The sequence below is a fragment of the Artemia sp. Qi Xiang Cuo genome, chromosome 4, assembly GCF_049724085.1.
Source record: "Artemia sp. Qi Xiang Cuo chromosome 4, ASM4972408v1, whole genome shotgun sequence".
Taxonomy (NCBI): Eukaryota; Metazoa; Arthropoda; class Branchiopoda; order Anostraca; family Artemiidae; genus Artemia; species Artemia sp. Qi Xiang Cuo.
The window spans coordinates 2,291,483-2,313,122 of NC_142797.1; the positions used below are offsets into that span (position 1 = coordinate 2,291,483).

General features: G+C 34.6%; 1 protein-coding gene across 1 annotated transcript in view; it reads left to right on the forward strand.

Annotated features, from left to right (window-relative positions):
• The window catches only part of LOC148952675 (uncharacterized), a 125,360-nt gene that overhangs the window by 14,008 nt on the left and 89,712 nt on the right, over positions 1 to 21,640 (forward strand). Inside the window, exon 3 of the mRNA XM_089087351.1 lies at positions 309 to 438. Coding sequence (XP_088943477.1) covers positions 309 to 438 — 130 coding nt within the window. The remainder of the gene's footprint in view (positions 1 to 308; positions 439 to 21,640) is intronic.

Below are 21,640 nucleotides of genomic sequence, written 5' to 3' on the forward strand. Positions count from 1 at the left end.
GGGTGGGGGATGTGCTAGTATTAAAAAAATTATTTTTAATGAAAGTAAAAAGTGGTGTTTTTTAATATCAGGTGGAGGAATAATTTTTTCGCGTTTCTTTTAACAAATATACCAAAAACTTATTTTGCATAATTTAGGGGGTGGGACTCTCACCGTGGGAGCCATTGTATTTTCCGCAATTTGAGAGCCTGAATGCAAACTAATAGGTTCAGTGTTTACCACGCGAGGTTAAAAAAAACCCTGAAAAATACTAGAACATTAGAAAGATGGAAACCCAATAAAAGATTAACTCAGTTTTTTGCTCTCAGGCTGATGGATTAACTCCTGGGAGTGTAAGAGTGAAACGGATTACAACAGATGCAGGAGGTGTATACAAATGCGAAGTTCTCTCTGAAACCTACACAATGGATATGGTGGAAAAGAATATGACCGTTGTTGGTAAGCTGCTTTACTGTATGGATTATATTTTAAAAGTTATCCTTTAAATCACACAAAAAGGGAGAGTTTACGATTAGAAAATGATATGACTAAAAAAGATTTCAATCTCTTTACTTGTTTAAAATTTCATTGAAAAGAACCAATAAGGTGTCGAGTTCCTTTTACCGGACGGAAATTTCACGTAGCAATAACGGGTACACAATAACGCAGTAGCAATAATGTATCAATAAAACAAAAAAAGGGTAAAGATGACAGGGTTATTTCGTTTCTCTTTTTGATATGCACATATGGAATAATGTGAATGTAATCCTATTATTAGAAACAACGCTGTAGCGTTGCCTATAGTAAAGGGTCATAAGGGTTCAATGTATTTTTATGATATATTATTCCCAGAGACACTTCAAATGGAAGTGGTAGTCGAATAAATTTTGGAGGAGGCTCATTCGATTGGAAGTCAAAAATTCTAGATACCTATTTAAAAGTAAAAAAGTGATTATAGGGCAACCAACCCCCTCCCTCGGTTTTAAGTCCAAGAACCTCAGACAAAAATTTCAAGATAGCCATTATGTTACAATAGCCCCATGGTTAAATAACCATACTTTTGGGATTGAAATTACCTTTCCCCCTACTACCCCTGGGACAAGGGCTGTTAGATATGCATATTGCCCGGTATTTCAATTTAAGTTTTTTCATTGGGGATAAAGATTGATCTTGGGTTCCAAAAAAGGCCTTGGGTATTAAGGTAAAACCTTAAAAAAATGTTGAGAGGGGTGTCGAAAAAAATCAAAATACACTTTATGTGAGCTGGCTGTCAAAAGGGAGTATCAGCAATATCTAAGGGTCGGCTGAGGGTGTTAAGTTGAGACGTTCATGGCATGTTTAGGGGACGATGAAAAGTGATCAGAGGGTAAAGCCCCCTTGCTTTTTTCAGATGCCACCTCTCCTCAACACTAATCTACGTTTTTAAAAAGCTATTTTTTTTTCAAAATACTCAAGAGGTCTAATAGCTATGCCTCCAGTGATACAATGCCCCATACAGCCTCCAGGGTGAGAATTTGCTGATTGTTTTCATTCAGAATTTTTCATGGGGGAAATGTTTTATTTTGTGTGTGTCCGAAAAGACTAAGGGTATTAAGGTGAAGCTTAGGGGAATGTTGAGGAATATGTTGAGCTAAAAGGAAAAACCCTATCTGCATACAGTTTTTCACAAGGTGTATCTGCAATATCCTGAGAAGGGCTGAGGATATTAAGTTGAAAATTTCACATTGAGGAGGATGTTAAAAAATAGTCGGAGCCTAACCGGTCCCTACAATGTGATTTTTAGCTGCCTCCCAAAGATATTCGATAAATATTTTGAAATAGTCATCTTGCTAAGAATTGTCTAGAAGTCAAATAGCTATGTTTCCGCGGATGATACAATTCGCCACAACCCCTGGAGTAAGAGCCTTAAGATACGCTAATTGCCCATTCTTTATATAAGGTTTGTTATTAAGAACGGGGGTTTGTCTGATCCTGGGTCTCTAAAAAGGCTTAGGCTGTTAAAGTAAAGCTTTCATGAAATTTTTAGGGTATGTTGAACATAATCAAAACACATTTTCAGGATGGTTGTAAAAAGGGAACATCAGCAATATGTAAGGAACGACTGAGGATATTAAGTCGAAAGTCTCAGGGTATATTGAGGGGGACGAAGAAGAGTAAAAGGAGAACAACCAGCCCCCTTGCCCTTTTTGATTGCTCCCCTCTCAACAATAATCGAAATTTTGAAAAATAATTTTGTTGAAAATAATCTAAAGATTTAACTATTATGCCTCTAAGGATACCACATCCTTCAAAGCCCCCGGAGCAAGAAATGTAAATTGTACGATTTGTCCATTTTTATCACGCAGGATTTATCATAGGGAAAGAAGGAAGATTTGATGCTGAGTGTGTCGGGAAAGGCTAAGATTATTGAGGTGAAATTCCGGGAATATTGAGAAACCTGTTGAACTAATTCAAAAGATTTTATGTACATCCAAGTTATATAAAAGGCGTATCAGCTACATCTTAGGAATTGGTGAGGGTATTAGCGACAAACTTTATAGGGCCATTACTGCTGCTACTACTGCTATGACTGCAACTTTGACTGCTACTGCAACCACTTGCGACCCCAACTAAGACCACTTGTGAAGGTCAAGACTTACAACTGAAACATACTTGCGAGTTTGACTGCAGCTGCTTACGACTGCGACGGCAACTACACGCTACTGTGACTGCAACTACGTGTGACTTCTACTACCTTTGCTTGCGACTACTTTTGTGACTGTTTTTATATGTTTAATAAAAACGAATCGAAAAAATGGTTTTTGAAACAGTGTCCCTAAGAAAATAAAATCAAATTAGAAGTAAAAAATGTAATTGTTTTGATAAACATTTTTTTTCCTGTAATCAAACAGTTCGTGGTAACGAACTGTAAGTAAGGAACGACCCGGCTCAATGGTAACTGAAACTCTAGAAAACGGGTTTTTGATAACAATAGATATATCAAAAGAATCAGATTTCAATGCTAATTTCAAATTTATAACTTTCATCAAGTTTAGTGCTACCTATCAAAAGTTACACGCCTGAGAAAATTTGGCTGATTTTCAAAAAAGGAAGAAAGACCCCCTAAATGTAATAGAATCTTAATGAAAATCAGACCATCAGATGCAGCGTATTAGAGAATCCTACTGTAGAGTTCTCAAGCTCCTTTCTGCAAAAATTTGGAATTATTTTAGCCAGAAGAAAGATCACGGATGCGTGTTTATTTTTATTTTTTATTCTTCCCAGGGGTGATCGTATCGACCCAGTGGTCCTAGAATATCGTGGGAGGGCTCATTCGAACGGAAATTAAAAGTTCTAGTGCCCTTTTTAAGTGACCAAAAAAAATGGAGGGCAACTAGGCCCCCTCCCACGCTTATTTTTTCCCAAAGTCACCCGATCAAAATTTTGAGATAGCCATTTTGTTCAGCATGGTCGAAAATATGATAAATATGTCTTTTAGGGTGACTTAATCCCCTGAAATTCCCAGAGGAAGGGCTAAAAGTTATGAACTTTACCCAATGTTAACATATATTATTGGTTATTGGGAAGTATACCTAAGTTTTCAGGAGTTTTTTTTTATGGTAGTGGGCGGGAAGGTTAGGTCGGGAAGTATGTTGGAGGATCTTTTAATTATGGAATTTTTCATTGGGGAAGGGAAATCTCCATGAAGGGGGCGCCAGACTTGCCAGCATTATTTATTGGTTATTGGGAAGTATACAACCATTTTCAGGAAGGATTTTTTCTGGAGGGGGGGGGCTAGAGGAGGGGGTTACTCTGGAGAATATTTCTGTGGAGGATGTTTCTTTGGTGTAAGGGACATTTCTATGAAGGGGGTTCCGGATTTTCAAGCATTATTTAAAAAACGATCAGAAATTAAATAAAAAACAAGTTTTTTCAACTGAAATGTAAGAAGGAATATTAGAACTTAAAACGAACAGAAATTATAACGTATGTGAGGGGGTTCTCCCCAAGTCAATACCTCGCTCTTTACGCTACAGTTTTTTTTTAGTGCTTTCAAAAGAGCTAATCTATTCTAATTAAACGACTTTTGTTATTCTGGGTTTTTTGAATCAATTTTTTTTAAATTTTTATTGTAAATTGCGTGGTATTGCCTACGTGAAGAACCCCCCTCGTATACGCAATAGCACATACGTAATAAAAAAAAACAATAAAAAAACAAGCGATACGGCTTACTAGTAATAAAAACTTTTAAAAACGGAATTTTGATGTCAATAAATATATCAAAAGAATGGGTTTATAATGCTGATTCTAAATATAGAAATTTTATTAAGTTTAGTATTAGTCATCACAGGCTACGAGCCTGAGAAAATTTACTCGATTTTTTAAAGAGGGGGGAAACATCCCCTACAAGTGAAAGAATTTTAATGAAAATCACACCGTCAGATTCAGCGTATCAGCAAACCCTATTACATAGGTTTCAAGCTCATATCTGCAAAGATCTGCAACTTTGTATTTTTTGCCAGAAGAAAAATATACGAATATATAATTTATTTACTTAATTTAATTTGTAAATACATCCATTTAGACAAAGAAAAGTAAAATTTTTATTTAAATAAAAGCTGCATTAACTAAAAAACGATCAGAAATTAAATAAAAAAACAAGATTTTTTAACTGAAACTAAGGAGTGACATTAAAATTTAAAACGAACAGAAATTATTCCATATATGAAAGGGGCTGTCCCCTCCTCAATGCCTCGCTCGTTTCGCTAAAGTTTAACTCTGTCTCACAACTTTATTTTTTAAAACAATAAAAAACTTTAGCGTAAAGAGTGAGGCGTTGAGGAGGGGACAGCCCCTTTCATATACGGAATAATTAAATTTCAACTGAAATGTAATAAGGAATATTAGAACTTAAAACGAACAGAAATTATAACGTATGTGAGGGGGTTCTCCCCCAAGTCAATGCCTCGCTCTTTACGCTACAGTTTTTTTAGTGCTTTCAAAAGAGCTATCTATTCTAATTAAACAGCCTTTGTGATTCAGGGGTTTGGGGCTGTCCCCTCCTCAACGCCTCGCTCTTTACGCTAAAGTTTGACTCTGTCTCACAACTTTATTTTTTAAAACAATAAAGAAATTTAGCGTAAAGAACGAGGCGTTGTGGAGGGGACAGCCCCTTTCATATACGGAATAATTGCATTTCAACTGAAATGTAAGAAGGAATATTAGAACATAAAACGAACAGAAATTATAACGTATGTGAGGGGGTTCTCCCCAAAGTCAATACCTCGCTCTTTTTGCTACAGTTTTTTTAGTGCTTTCAAAAGAGCTATCTATTCTAATTAAACGGCCTTTGTGATTCAGGGGTTTGTGAATCAAATTTTTTTTTAACTTTTAACGTAAAGAGCGTGGTATTGACTAAAGGGAGAACCCCCTCATATACGTAATAACATATACGTAATAAAAAAAACAATAAAAAAACAAGCGATACGGCTCAATAGTAATCGAAACTTTTAAAAACGGAATTTTGATCTCAATAAATGTATAAAAATAATGTGTTTTTCGTGTCTATTCAAAATATATAAATCTGATTTATATTAGTAAAGCTCATCAATGACTACGATCCTCGGAAACTGTATTCTATCTTTTAAAGAGTTGGGGACTATCGCCTCCACTTAAATTAAATTTAATTATAATCCCGACATCAGATTCAGCGTATCAGCAAACCATATTACCTATGTTTCCAGGTCATATCTGCAAAAATCTGCAACTCTGTATTTTTTGCCAGAAGAAAAATATAGGAATATAGAAGTTAGTTACGTAAGTTAATTTGTAAAGACATCGATTTAGCAAAAGAAAAGTAAAATTTTTATGCAAATAAAAGCTGCATTAACTAAAAAACGATCAGAAATTAAATAAAAAAAAACAAGTTTTTTAAACTGAAAGTAAGGAGCGACATTAAAACTTAAAACGAACAGAAATTATTCCGTATATGAAAGGGGCTGTCCCCTCCTCAACGCCTCGCTCTTTTCGCTAAAGTTTGACTCTGTCTCACAACTTTATTTTTTAAAACAATAAAAAACTTTAGCGTAAAGAGCGAGGCGTTGAGGAGGGGAGCGCCCCTTTCCTATACGGACTCATTTCTGGGCGTGTTAAGTTTTAATGTCGCTCCTTACTTTCAGTTTAAAAAACTTGTTTTTTTTTATTCTAGATTAGGATCGTGATTTACTTCTTCCTATTTTTAATATTAATCTAAACATACTGTGTTCAGTAAAGTACAAAATATACAAAAGACTCTTAGTGGGTTTGAGAGTATGAAAAAAAAATACTCCCTCTAGGTAGCTTTGTAAATGTCGATTGGCATTGTGATTATATTTCTTAGCTGTGTTGTTCTCATGGGCGTAGGCAGCATTAGGCTGCATATTATCTAGGGGGGAGTCGATAGTGTGAAGGAGTTTTATCAACTGCTTTTTCCAAACCATCTGCTTTTTCAGCCATATCTACTGTGAATGTGAAGGTCTAGGGGGCCGCTGCCCCCCTGCCCCCCCTACACCCATGGTTGTTCTTGATATTATCAAAAACAAAACATACACTACTTGAAACGCAAAATATTTCAGCAAATTACAAATGACACCCTAGCCTTCAGAGAGTTAAAGGGTACACCCCTTAACTCTTAACCACTCATATTTGTGACAATTCCTGTTTGTTTTAAATTTTATCACTACTTTTACTTTCTATCCCTTTATGTTTCATCTTTTCATCCGTGGTTGTATCTGTAATTCTAGGTTTGATGTGATTATTCATTTTATTTTCCAATATCCAAAATTTGATGGTATACTTATTTTAATCGAGAAAATCTTTTGGGGGGCGTTTTGTCACTTTTTCTAAAGTCTGGCATCTTAGGCTCGCAACTCCTCGCAGGTAGATTATACCTTATCGATTCTTGCATGTTTTTGGATTACCATAAAAAGCCAATTCTTTATGTGTCTTTATTGCTATCAAATCTCTATTTAGTGGAGTTCCTATTTACCACTAGCACTATTTGCTCCTTACTTACTAGCTGTTCCACGAAAAGTTTGATTTACAATCTTGAAAGAAACCAAAAATCTCTCAAATAATCTATAGAATACCGTGAAACCAGTAATTTTAAAGTTTTTCATCATATACTAGATTCAATTATGACTCTAGCCGTGGAAGAAAGAAACTTGTCCATGTGGAAACATTGAAAGCTAGGAGACAGCCGCTAAAACGGAAGTCTAAGGGATATTTTAGTTGGATTTTGATAGATCGTAAAACCACACATTATACTAGGCTGATTGGCTGGGTAATCGAAAGCTATCTTTTCCTTCATTGTGTTTGCAAATAGAAATTAATTTTTGATATATTTTTGTCGTGCCTGAACCTATATAACTGACAAAACGATTTATTGTAAAAATATTGTGGTTAAGACCCAAAGTATTCCAGGGCCTTGCTAATCCTTTGCAGAGTTGGAATTGGACTGTATTATACAAAACGAACAAAATAAATACAAGAAGAATGTATTTGATCATTAAACATAGTTTTTCTTTTTCTGGTTCACAAAAGACATGATAGGTTTTCCACTCTGGGGCACAACCCCTTTAATATTTTTGTTATTTCACATTTTTATTATATTTTAATGTTTGTTTATATGTTAAAAAAACTTAAATTTACATTGGATCACTTTTTCAATTTTCAAAAGATCTGTCTTATACAGGTAAGAAGATTTGGGTGTAGTGTTTGTGTTAGGCTACACGTGTCGTGTTGTTTTCAGCAAAGTGATGCCGAGGGCTTGCAAGGTTGTCTTCAGTGCGATTTATGACAATATGGCCCATGATGATAGTTGATAATATGAATATGCGTAGTACCTTTTGATTTAGTTTTACACCCCTCCAGTGTAAACTTAAGAATAAAACATAAGAAAATTTTCTGTTCTGAGACATTGTATCTATGGTACTTTGACAGCCAGGATGCAGTTACACTTTTAGTTTAGTTCAAGCAGTAGTAGCAAGGGTAATAGTACTAGCCCTGAGAGTGTCAACTTAATACCCTAAGCTGTTTCTGAGAAATTGATTTTACTTCCTTTTGACAACTAAGCAAACAGCTGCAGAAATGAGTATTTGTTTTAGTCAAAGTCGTGTGCAGTCGCCATCGTAGTTTCAAGTAGTCACATGCGTTGTCACGAGTAGTTGGTGTCATATTCGCAAGTAGCTGGATTTTTGATTTGTCGCAATTGGAAGTTTTCGCAGTCGCAAGAAGTAAAAAAAACAAGTAGTTACAAGCAATTACAGTAGTAAATAGTTGCAGTAGCGGTAGTAATACAGTAGCATCAGTGATAGTTGTAGCAGTGGTAGAAGTAGTTTCGATAGCACCAGTAGCATCAGTGATAGTTGTAGCAGTAGTAGAGGTAGTACTTGCAGCATCAGTAGTCGTTTTAGTAGCCCAGAAAGATTTAATTTCGTACCCTCTTGTTTCTAAGCTATTGCTAATGCGAGCTTTTTACAGCCTTAAAGCAGTCCCAGTCGTAAGTAGTAACAGTTGCAGTTCCAAATCGCCACATTAGCTCTTATAAGTAGTCGCGATCTCAAATAATCACAATCACTATGTCAAGTATTTGCAGTCAGATTAGCAAGTAGTTGCAGTCACAGTCGTAAGTAACTGCAGACGCAATCAGTGGTGCATGTAGTCATATTTGCAGTTGAAATTAGTCGTAGGCGAAGTCACAAGTAGTTAAAGTTAGAGTCACAACCGTAGTCACAAGTATTCCTAGTAGTAAATAATCACAACTGCAAACAGTCACAAGCAGTGACAGTCGTTAATAGTCACAGTAGAAGTAGCTGCATAAGTAGTGGTTGTAGTATCCCTGATAGCTGCAATTTAACACCCTTTGCCGTTCCCGACATATTGCTGATACGCCTTTTTGACAACCTGTATACATATACTGAGTTATGATTTTGCTCAACAGACATCCCAACATCCACTGAATGTTTCGCTTTAATGCTTTTAGCCGTTTCAGTGATATTACAGATAAGCCCTTCTATCATGCTTAATTAGTTAAACATCCCCCCTTAGCATGCCCTGAAAGTTTAGTCCTAAAACTTTCATACGTTCCTAAGATATCACTAATACTGCGTAATGACTGATTTGGATCGACATAGCGCCCTTTGATTTATATCAGCATCCCTAATAAAATGTTCTGAAAATTGTAACGTAACACACCTAGCTGTTTCTAAGGTATTGCAAATGGGCCCTTTTGACAATATTGATACACATAGTACCTTTTGAATTAAGTTTACTCCTCTCCCCTCCAAATTTCAGTCAATAATTAAGTTCATACCTAATTATGATCCCAAGACATTGTATCAATGCCACTTTGACAACCTGGATGCATTTAAACACTTTCGGTTTATTTCAGTAGTAGTATCAGCCTTAGTAACAGCACTAACACTAAGATTTTCATCTAAATGACCTAAGCCGTTCCTACTATATTGCGTATACATTTTTTTAACAACCAGTCTGCACAGTACTTTCTAATTTATTTTCGTACTAAAATAAACTTTACCTGAAAGTTTCTACTTTAAACCTTAATCCAGTTCTAGGATTTTCCGCCTATGCCATTTTGACAATCGGAGTCAAACTTGTTTCAGCAAAACATCGAAGCAAAAAAAAAAAAAAAATACTTGGTACAAAACACAAAAATTTTAACAACACTCCATATGTTTCTTGTAGAATACAAAAAATTCAAATATATTCCAAAATAATTTCTACAGAACAGAAATAACTTACAAAATACAAACATACTTTAGACCATTCTAAAGTAGTTTTAACAGAACAATAAATAGTTGCTGACGAACACAAAATACTTGCTACAAAACACAAAAATTCAAACAGTATCCCAAATATTTTTTTTAAACACAATAAATTCAAACATAATCCGCAACAATTCCTACGAAACAGAAATGACTCTTACAAAATACAGAAATTACTTCACACAATTCAATAACAGTTCTAACAGAGTGAAAAATACTAGGTGCAGAACAAAAAAGTACTTGCTAAAAAATATGAAAAATTCTAATAATACCCCATATACTTCTTATGGAATACAAAAAAGTTCAAACATAATGTAAAGTAATTCCTAAAAAACAAAAATTATCCTTACAAATTACGAAAATTACTTTGCACAATTCTAAAACAATTCTAAAAGAATGGAAAATAGTTGCTGCAGAACACAAAATACTTGTTACAAAACACAGAAATTCTAAAATTATTCCAAATACTTTTTATAGAATACGAAAAAGCTCAAGCATAATCCAAATAATTCCTACAAAACAGATATAACTCTTAAAATCAAAAATACTTTTAACAATTCTAAATAATACTAACAGAACAAAAAGTGTAGGTCTTGAACACAAAATACCTACAACAAAACACAAAAATACTAACAAAATCCCACAAAATTCTTATTGAATACAAAAAATTTCAAACATAATCCAAAATAATTCCTAAAAAATCAAAAATTATTCTTACAAAATGCAAATTTTTTTTACACAATTCCAGAATATTTCTAACAGTATGAAAAAATAGTTGCTACAGAACACAAAATACTTGCTTCAAAACGAAGGAATTCCAACAACATCCCAAATAATTATTATATAATACGAAAAAGTTCAAGCATAATCCTAATAATTCCTGCAGTACTGAAATAACTCCTACAAAACACAAAAATACTTTACACAAATCATAAATAATTTTAAGAGAAGGAGAAATTGTTGATCTTGAACATAAAATACTTGCTACAAAACAAAAAAATTCGAACAACACCCCCATACCCTATTACAGTAGTAAATAGTTGCAGTAGCGATAGTAGTACAGTAGCATCAGTAATAGATGTAGCAGTAGTAGAGGTAGTACTAGTAGTACCAGTAGTCGTTATAGTAGCCCTGAAAGATTTTATTTCATACCCTCTTGTTCCTAAGCTATTGCTAATGCGCCCATTTTACAGCCTTCAAGCAGTCCCAGTCGTAAGTATTAACAGTTGCAGTTCCAAATCGCCGCAGTAGCTCTCATAAGTGGTCGCGGTCTCAAATAGTCACAATCACTGTGTCAAGTATTCGCAGTCAGATTAGCAAGTAGTTGCAGTCACAGTCGTAAGTAACTGTAGACGCAATCAGTGGTGCATGTAGTCACATTTGCAGTAGAAATTAGTCGTAGGCGAAGTCACAAGTAGTTAAAGTTAGAGTCACAATCGTAGTCACAAGTATTCCTAGTAGTAAATAGTCACAACCGCAAACAGTCACAAGCAGTGACAGTCGTTAATAGTCACAGTAGTAGTAGCTGCATAAGTAGTAGTTGTAGTATCCCTGATAGCTGCAATTTAACACCCTCTGCCTTTCCCGACATATTGCTGATGCGCCTTCTAGACAACCTGCATACATATAGTGAGTTATGATTTTGCTCAACAGACATCCCAACATCCACTGAATGTTTTGCTTTAATGCTTTTAGCCGTTTCAGTGATATTAAAGATACGCCCTTCTAATATCCTTAATTAGTTAAACATCCCCCTTAGTATGCCCTGAAAGTTTAGTCCTAAAACTTTCACCCGTACCTAAGATATCACTAATACTGCTTAATGACTGATTTGTATCGACATAGTGACCTTTGATTTATATCAGCATCCCTAATCAAATGCTCTGAAAACTACAACGTAACACCCCTAGCTATTTCTAAGGTATTCCACATAGGCCCTTTTGACAATATTGATACACATAGTGCCTTTTGATGTAGGATTACTCCTCTCCCCTCCAACTTTCACTCAATAATTTAACTAATACCTAATTATGATCCTGAGACATTGTATAAATGCCACTTTGACAACCTGGATGCATTTTTGACAACACTTTCGGTTTAGTTCATTAGTAGTAGCAGCCGTAGTAACAGCACTAGCACTAAGAGTTTCATCTAAATGACCTAAGCCGTTCCTTATATATTGCTTATAAATTCTTTTAACAACCAGTCTGCACAGTACTTTCTAATTTTTTTTCGTAGTAAAATAAACTTTACCTGAAAGTTTCTACTATAAACCTTAATCCAGTTCTAGGATTTGTCGCCTATGCTGTTTTGACAACCGGAGTCAAATTTGTTTCAGCAAAATATCGAAGCAAAAAAACACCAGTAATAGTAGTGGGGCATAATTTATTTCATGACACACATATCCAGGACTCCCATCACACAGCTGGATTCCCGTGACAAACCCTGGAATCTGGAAGAGACGCCCCTGGATTCCGACGACACCCCTGTTTTAAACAGTCAGCAGGTCTTGGGGGAATCAAGAGACCTAAGTATTAGTTAAGTCAATGTTAAAATTCGGTTGCTACGTAATTAGAGTTGAGGGTAAAGCAATAGTGTGTGAATTTATAGATTTTTTTAATTCACAAAATCTTGTGTGACATGGTAGATTTATTTGGAATAACATAATGACGGTCGACACGAGGGTTTTACGTAATGACGGCACAAACACGAGTGTTACGCAATGGAAACGCGCACATGAGTGTTACGTAACGGCAGCATACATGCGGATGTGATGTAATGGCGGCGCACACTTGGGGTGTCACATAATACCTTTTGAAATTTCATTTTCTTTTAAGACGTAATTTTATTTTCTAAGAGACGTTCAAGGCGTTTTTTCCAAGACGTTCTTCAACATTTGTTTAGTTCTTATGTAATGGTGAATGTTTTAAATGAAGCATTCTAACGTGAACTGTTTCCTCAGAAACCGTGGAAGACCCGATTGTAACAAAGCACCGACACACACGCGGGGGTGTTACCTAATACTTTTTGAGATTTAATTTTTTTTTCTCAGAGGACCATTATATTCTAATGCCTTATGTCCTCATTAGGACTCAAAACGTCATTTCCATCCAATGGAACAGTGCCCCAGACACCCGGGCCAGCAATTTATATCCAATATTCTGTTTCGAGGAATCTAAAAAGACACAGGCCATTGTAAATAAAAGTCTTATTAATTAAATAACAGAAAAAGCAGTTAAAACATCACAAACATAAAAGCAAAACACGAAAAGACCTATTAAGGATAAAAAAGCTTTAAAATACTGAAAAAAGGCATCTAAAACACGAGAAACGAAAACAAAACGTGAAAAAGGACTTATAAAAGGATGAAATATAAGTAAAACATGCGTGAATTAAAGAAAGGCATGGTCCTAGAAATCATTTCTAGAGGATGGGGTTGATATTAGAGTTAAATTTAAGCTCTATTAAGAGCTTTTAACGAAAATGCACCGTTTTTTTTGGGGCAAGACTATGAACACCCCCACCTAGTTGATAAGTGCACATTTGAATAATATTTGAATGCACATTTGAATAATTCTTAAAAATAAAAAATAAATCCTAATAGATCACAAATTCTTCCTAAAAATACGAAGTAATTATTACAAAATAAAACATTGTTCTTATAAAAAAGAATACATTCTAAGAAATCTCAGATTCTTCTTACGAAGCAAAAATAATTACTAGAAAACGAGAAATATTCTCCCAATAATGAGTCTCCTAAGTTGTATAATGAAATGTCTTTATCACATTCCGTTATTAAGAGCTTATCTGATGAAACATTTCCCGAAACAAAAACAGCTTGCACACCAAAATAACTGCGTATTTCTCGAATTTCTTCTTGTACTTTTTGTTTCATAACCATTTTCACTGTATGGCCTTATGATTTCATCATAAAAACCACTTCGATTTATAAAATTCAATGTTCCAAACCATAGTTTTTTTTATTATACTTGACAATATTGTACTTGAGATTCCATTTATAGCTATGAACTTCACAACATTGTTCATCTAACAATTGGAAGCTTCAAAATGACACCACACGAGGAGTGTTTCAATACGATATACTCTGAATTAATTACACCAAACATTATAATATCTCTTGAAAAAAAATGAGTTTTGACAAACTGAACTCATTTCAATACTGAAACATGTAAATCGTAACATCTATCAAATGTTGTCTCCTTGACCTTCAAAACTTGATTTTGCTGGATTACAAAGCTGCCTCAGAACCAACAAAATCGTGCAAGATTACGCCATCATGACCTGTAAATATTAGACCATCTAATCTAACCTGAGATGCCTGCAGTCAACATCCTATCGGATTGAAGTATTCCTCTAGTGGTGTCATTTTTAATGCGGCATTAATATTGTTAGATGGCAATATACAATATAACAGTGTTGTGTAGTTTATAGCTATAAATAAATCAAGTACAATATTGTAAAGTATAATAAAAAACGATGATTGGCAACATTAAATTTTATAAATCAAACTCGCTTTTATGATGAAATCATAAGGCCATACAGTGAAAACGGTTATGAAACAAAAAGTACAAGAAGAAATTCATGAAATACGCAGTTATTTTGGTGTGCAAGCTGTTTTTGTTTCGGGAAATGTTTCATCAGATAAGCTCTTAATAACGGAATGTGATAAAGACATTTCATTATTCAACTTGGAAGACTTCGAGTGTGAAAAATACCTGCACTCAGTTAACCCTGAAGATTAAGTTCATTATTTTGCTAAATGGTTGCCTGAGAAGATACCTCATAAGGAAATATGCATCAAATATCTGAAGACCTAAATTTTTGGTCTTCTATCAGAAAGAATAAAAAAAGTAGTAAAGGCTTAAGTGAATCTAACCTTGACTATCGTACAAACAATACCCAAAAGCCCCCTAAAGGGTAAAAACTGAGTAACACACTAATTGTTTGTTTTGTAGGAATTGTTTTGGGTTGTGTCTGAACTTTTTTTTATTCTCTAAGAAGTATTTAATGTATTGATAACTATTTTTATTCTGTTGGAACTGGTTTAGAATTACGCAAAGTACTTTTGTATTTTATGAGAAATATTTCTGTTTTGTAAGAATTATTTTGGGTTGTGTTTAAGGTTTTTTTTTGTTTTTCAGAAGAAATATTTTGGATGTTATTAGAATTTTGTGTTCTGCACCAACTATTTTTTATTCTGTTAGAACTATTTTAGAATTGTGCAAAGTATTTTTTGCATTTTGTAAGAGATTTTTCTGTTTTTTAGGAATCATTTGTATTATGTATGAACTTTTTGTATTCTGTAAGAGGTATTTGGGATTTTGTTAGAATCTTGTGTTTTGTAGTAAGTATTTTGCGTTAAGCCATAACTATTTTACATTCTGTTAGAACTATTTTAGAATTGTGTAATGTATTTTTGTTTCTTATAAGAATAACTTTTGTTTTGTAGGAATTATTTGGATTATGGTTGAACTTTTGTATTCCATAAGAAGGAATATGGGGTGTTGTTAGGATTTTGTGGTTTGTAGTGAGTATTTTTTTTCTGCACTAACTATTTTCATTCTGTTAGAAGTATTTTAAAATTGTTTGAAGGATTTTGTATTTTGTAAGGATAATATTTTTGTTTTGTAGGAATTATTTGGATTATGTTTGAACTTTTTTGTATCCCATAAGAAGTATATGGGGTGTTTTTAGAATATTTGTGCTTTGTAGCAAGTATTTTATGTTCAAGACCAAAAATTTTCATTCTGTTAAAATTATTTTAGAATTGTGTAAAGTATTTTTGTATTTTGTAAGAGTTAAATCTGTTTTTTAGAAATTATTTAAATTATGTTTGAAATTTTTTGTATTCCATAAGAAGTGTTTGGGATGTTGTTAAAATTCCTGTCTTTTCAGCAAGTATTTTGTTTTCTGCTACAACTATCTTTTCATTCGCTTAGAACTACTTTAGGATTGTTTAAAGTATTTTTATATTTTGTAAGAATAATTATTTGTTTTGTAGGAATTATTTTGGATTATATTTGAACTTTTTTGTATTCAGTAAGAAGTATCTGGGATGTTTTTAGAATTTTTGTGTGTCGTATCAGATCTAAAATATTTCCTTCTGTTAGCATTATTTAGAGTTTTGTAAAGTATTGTCTGTACTTGTAAGAGTTATCTCAATGTTGTAGGAATTATTTGGATTATGTTTGAAATTTTTGTATTCTATAAGAAGTATTTAGGATGATTTTAGAATTTTTGTGTTTTGTAGCAAGAATTTTGTGTACTGCGGCAACTATTTTTTAATCTGTTAGAAGTATTTTAGAACTGTGCAAAGTTTTTTTCGTATTTTGTGGGAATAATTTTTTGTTTTTTACGAATTATTTTGGATTATGTTTGAAATTTTTGCATTCTATCAGATGTATACAGGATGTTTTTAAAATTTTTGTTTTTGGTAGCAAATATTTACAAGTTCTACACCAAGTATTTTCACCCTGTTAGAACTATTTTAGAATTGTGTAAAGTATTTTTTGTATTTTGTAAGAGCTATTTCTGTTTCGTAGGAATTATTTTCGATTATGTTTGAAGTTTTTGAATTTATAAGAAGTATTTGGGATGATGCTAGAATTTTTATGTTGTCTAGCAAGTATTTTGTGTTCTCAAGCAACCATTTTTCATTCTGTTAGAACTACTTTAGAATTGTGTAAAGTATTTTGTGTTTTGTAAGAGTTATTTCTGTTTTGTGAGAATTATTTTACACTATGTTTGAAGTCTTTGTATTCTATAAGAAGTATTTTGGGTGTTGCTGGACTACAACAACTATTTTTTGTTCTGTTAAAACTATTTTAGAATTATGTAAAGTATTTTGAATTTTATAAGAGTAATTGCTATTTTGTGGGAATTATTTTGGACTATGTTTGAATCTTTGTATTCTTTAAGAAGTATTTGGGGTATTTTGAAATTTTATGTGTTTTGCAGCAATTACCTTTTGGTAGGTACTTTTGTTTTGTAAGAAGTATTTCGTATTTTTTTCTGTTTTGTCGGAATTATTTGGATTATGTATGACCCTTTTTATATAATATAAGAAGTTTATGGGGCGTTGTTAGAATTTTGTATTTTGTAGCAAGTATTTTGTGTTAAGTACTAACTATTTATCATTCTGTTAGAATTATTTGAAAATTGTATAAAGTATTTTTATATTTTGTAAGAAATTTGTTTTGTTTTGTAGGAATTATTTTTATTCATCTTTGAACTTTTTTGTATTCCTTATGAAGGTATATGGGGTTTGTTAGAATTTGTGTGTTTTGTAAGAACAATCTCTGATCTTTTAATGTATTTTAAATTATTAAGAATTACTTCGAACGTTTTTCTCTTTTTTAAGATTACTTTCCGTTTAGTAAGAATTATTCTTGCTTCGTAAGAAGAATTTGTGATTTTTTCGGTTGTATTTTGTTTTGTAAGAGTTATGTTTTGTTTTGTAAGAAATATTTTGAGTTTTTTAAGAAAAATTCGTCATCTTTTTGGATGTATTTTTGATTTTTAAGAATTATTTTTTGTTTTGTAATAAGTATTTTGTGTGTTGCAGTAAGAGTTTGTGATTTCTTAGGATGTCCTCTGGAAGTTGTCACAGGGGTGGTAAACTGTGTCACGCTGACCTCGATTGGCAGGAATCATCAGAAGAGACATTATTGAGGGGTTTTCATTAAGTTTAAACGATCGATTCTTGCATAAACGGATATTTTTGCAGGGGTAAATTGCTTTAGGTTGGACAAGCACGCCATATGATTTTGAATTGAAAATGAAGTATTTTGCAGTAGGCATCAAGACATGGCTAATTGTATAAAAAAAGCCAAGACAGATAGTCCAAGTAACTGAGAGGCAAAAATTTTTAAATGGCACGGGTAGGTATGAAACAGGTATGACAAGGCACGCCAGAAGGGGTCACATGCTAGCCATTGAGTGTCATAGCTTGAGAATTGGCACGGAACATTGCAATATAACAATAAATGGTAAGTTCCCGATGTTCAAATAAAGAACAGCGTTCGTTCTTAGATTACTACGGAGGCAACCACATACAAAATCTTGTAATTGGCAGAACTTGGAGTGGTATTGGTGGAATCGGAATTGTGGAATTGGCAGTAGAAGTGGGGAATCCGGAATTGCAACAAGTTCCGTGAATAAAATGAGTTTCGCGAGGAGAACAAATCAACGTACAAGTTTCACGAAGAGATAAATCAGCATGCAGCAAGTTTCATGAACAGAATATTAGCATGCGACAAGATCTGCGGATAAAAATCAGCATGCTTCAAGTTTTATGAAAAATGCTTGGGCCCCGATTAAATTGCTTCGTAGGGTCCTCCAATAGTTAGGTTAGGGCCCTCCGTTGGATTTGCTAGCTAAGTTGCCCCAGTTGAATTAGATGCTTGAGTCATAGTTGAAATGGCCGCCAGGGTCCTGTGGTGTTTAGGTTAGGGGGCCCCCGTTGGAAATTCTCACTAGGAGTTCTGTTGAATTGGAGGCTTAGGTCCTGGTTGAGTTGGTTGCTAGGGTCCTCTGGTTGTTAGGTTAGGGCACCCCCGTTGAAAATTCTCACTCGGGGTCCGGTTGAATTAGAAGTTTGGGTTCCGGTTGAATTGGTTGCTAGGTTCCAGTGGTTGGGTTAGGCAGCCCTGTTGAAATTGCTCTCTAGGGCCTCGGCTGAATTGGATGTCTGGGTACCGGTTGAATTGATTGTTAGGGTTTTCCTGTGGTTAGGTTAGGTGACCCCGTAGGAATTGCTCGACAGGGGCCCGGTTTAATTGGATGCTTGGGTCCCGGATGAATTGGTTGCTAGGCTTCTTCGGTCGTTAATTTAGGGTCCCACGTTGGAATTGGTCGCTGGGGGGCTCCGGTTGAATAGGATGCTTGGGTTCTGCCCGAATCGCTTTCTATGGTCCTCCAGTGGTTAGGCTAGGACCTATCCCGGTGAAATTGCTCTTTAGGGTCCTGGTTAAATTGGATGCACGGCCCCCACTAGTGGGCCATTGAAGGTTTCCCCACATCCTTAGGTTTTTTAAGCATAAAAACCAAGGAAATACTGACAAAAGTCTTGGAATATCTTGAAACATTTTGAAAGACAGATGTATTAGAAAACATCTTGAAATATCTTGAAAAGTCTTGAAACATCTTGTCGGTGAAATTGGTTGCTAGTGGTCCCGTTGGAATTGCTCGCTAGGTCCTCCGTGGGGTGAATATCCATAGTCTTGGCTCAAAGAAACGCAGCGTTTTTCTTAAAGCTCTCAAAGTATTTTAATAGGGATTAGAGTAACCTCTAGCGAGATTATGTTAAATTTGAAGAAAAAATACTATTCAAAGGTGCGCCTGTCAACGCCCTCAGAAATACGCCCTAAGTTAAACGCCCTCAAAAATAGCTCTTAATAGAGGTTTATTTTACCTCTAGCAAGATTACTTGAAATGTAAAGAGAAAATATTATTCAAATGCGCGCTTGTCTATCGAGAATATATTCATCGAAACAGAATATTGGAAATAGATTGCTGGTCCAGGCGTCTGGGATGCTGTTCCATTGGATGGAAATGATCTTTTGAGTCCTAATGAGGTAAAAAATTATTAAAATATAATTTTCCTCTGAGAAAAAAAGAAAATAAAATCTCAAAAAGTATTATGTAACATCCTCATGTGCGTGTCGTGCTCAATTAGAATCAGGTCCCCCACGGGATCTGAAGAAACAAGACACGTTAGAATGCATCATTGGTGAAAATTTTCCGTTACGCAAGAAGTAAAGAAAGCTCTGGAAGAAATGTCCTTGAATGTCTCGAAGAAAGAAACAACGTCTTGAAAAACAAATAAAATCTCTAAACGTAATATTTGACACCCAACGTGTTTGCCACCATAACGTAACTCCCAAATGTGCCCTGTCATTATGTAACACTCACGTGTGCGTTGCCATTAGGTAACATCCATGTGTGGCGCTGTAAAAACGCAACCCCCTCTTATGTGTCATCATTATCATCATCTTATTCCCAATAAATCTACCATGTTAGGCAAGACTGTGTCACCCTAAATAAATCTATCAAGTCCGGCGCGATTGCATTACCCTCAACTCTAATTACTTAGCAACCGAACTTAAGCCTTGACTTAACTAACTCTTGATCCACCCATGACGTAACAAACACCTGCTGACCGTTTAAAACAGGGCTCCCGTGGAATCCTGGGTAGGGCTACCGTGGGAAAAGTAACATTTGCTTTTATGACCGGTCGTATTACGGGACCCCTATTACTTTGCAATCGAAACTAAATATTCTCTAACACCTGCTGACCCTTCAAAACAGGGGTTTCGTCAGAATCCGGGGGCTTGTCTTCCAGAATCTAGGGTTTGTCACGAGAATCCAGGGTCTGTCATGGGAATCTGGGGTATGTGCGTCTGGGAATAGATTAGGCCCCGGAACTAATAGTAAAACAGAAGTTTGAGAGAAAAACGTAAACAGAAAAAATGTATCATAAATCTGAAAAAAGTAGCATAAAACAAATAGCATAATGAAAAATGACACGTAAGAGAATGAATAAGGCTTTTAAACATCTAAGATAAAAATACTGGAAGAAAGAAAAAATGAACTCCCTACCATTGAAAAAAACGGGAAGAAAGCGGAAAAACAAAAACAGAGTTTTTTCTCATTTTACAATGAGAGAAATTACACCATTATCAGAAAAAAGACAGAATCTCTTTCTGTTCTACCTAATTTATTCGTCATTTTGTCATCCTTTTGATTTTCCTGTATAAAAGCCCTAATTTTTTGGAAAATCAATAGTCTTCACTATCTTGAAAAGGAAAATTGACTTGAAAATCTAAAAATGATGACATATTTTCAATAAGAGCAATGATCTCATTCATTATTTTTCTACCAAGTAGATTTGACCTGCTTCCACTTCAAATTACCACTTGAAACTTATGTTACGGGGCTTTCTTTTTCGGACAATTTTATGACTGGGGATTGAGTTTTGCTTACGAAAGATCTTTTATATGGAATGGGGTGCTATCCTAAGCAGTAACTGTTGAGTGGCTCAATATCTTCTTTTTTAACCGTCCCCCTTTAAACTAAAGCGTTACCATTATTATTTTTTTAAGGTTTGAAGGTTAAGCAATTCGATAACGCTAAAGTAAAATATGCGATGCTAAAAGAAAACAGAATATAGTTTGAACACGAATCGTTCTCAGGGTCCCAAATATCCTAGATATGTAAATTTTCACAATTAATCAGGGTCTCCAGTTTTTTTTCTGGCATTGAAAGTTGTCGTACCTTTTTGATCATAGGCAGCGCAATAGCGCTACCTAAGTAAAGAACGATGTTGGCACAATGTATTATTTATTTTTTTGTTTCCATACCTGGGCACTAAGTGTCGAAAGAGTTGTCGTAGAAACTTCGAAAAAGAATCGTTCGATTGGAAATTGGAGTGGCTAGTGCCCTTTTTAATAGTCGAAAAAGATTGCAGGGCAACTAGCCCCCCCCCCACGTCCATCATTCCCCCAAACACATCCAATCAAAATTTTGAGATAGCCGTTTTGTTCAGCGTAGTTGATTACCAGCTAGAAAATATATTTTTGAGGAGGACACTCCCCAACAACCCTCGGAGCAAGGGTTTTAAGTTATGCCCTGAGGGCAAATAAGAATGATTTTGGCACAATGTATTATTTATTATTTTTTTCCTTTAGAGTAGGGCACTTCGTATCTAAGAAGTTGTCGTAGAAACTTTGAATAGGGCTCATTCAATTGGAAATTGGAGTGGCTTGTGCCCTTTGTAATAGTAGAAAGTGATTGGAAGGCAACTACCACCCCTTCCACGCCCACCATTTCCCGACACA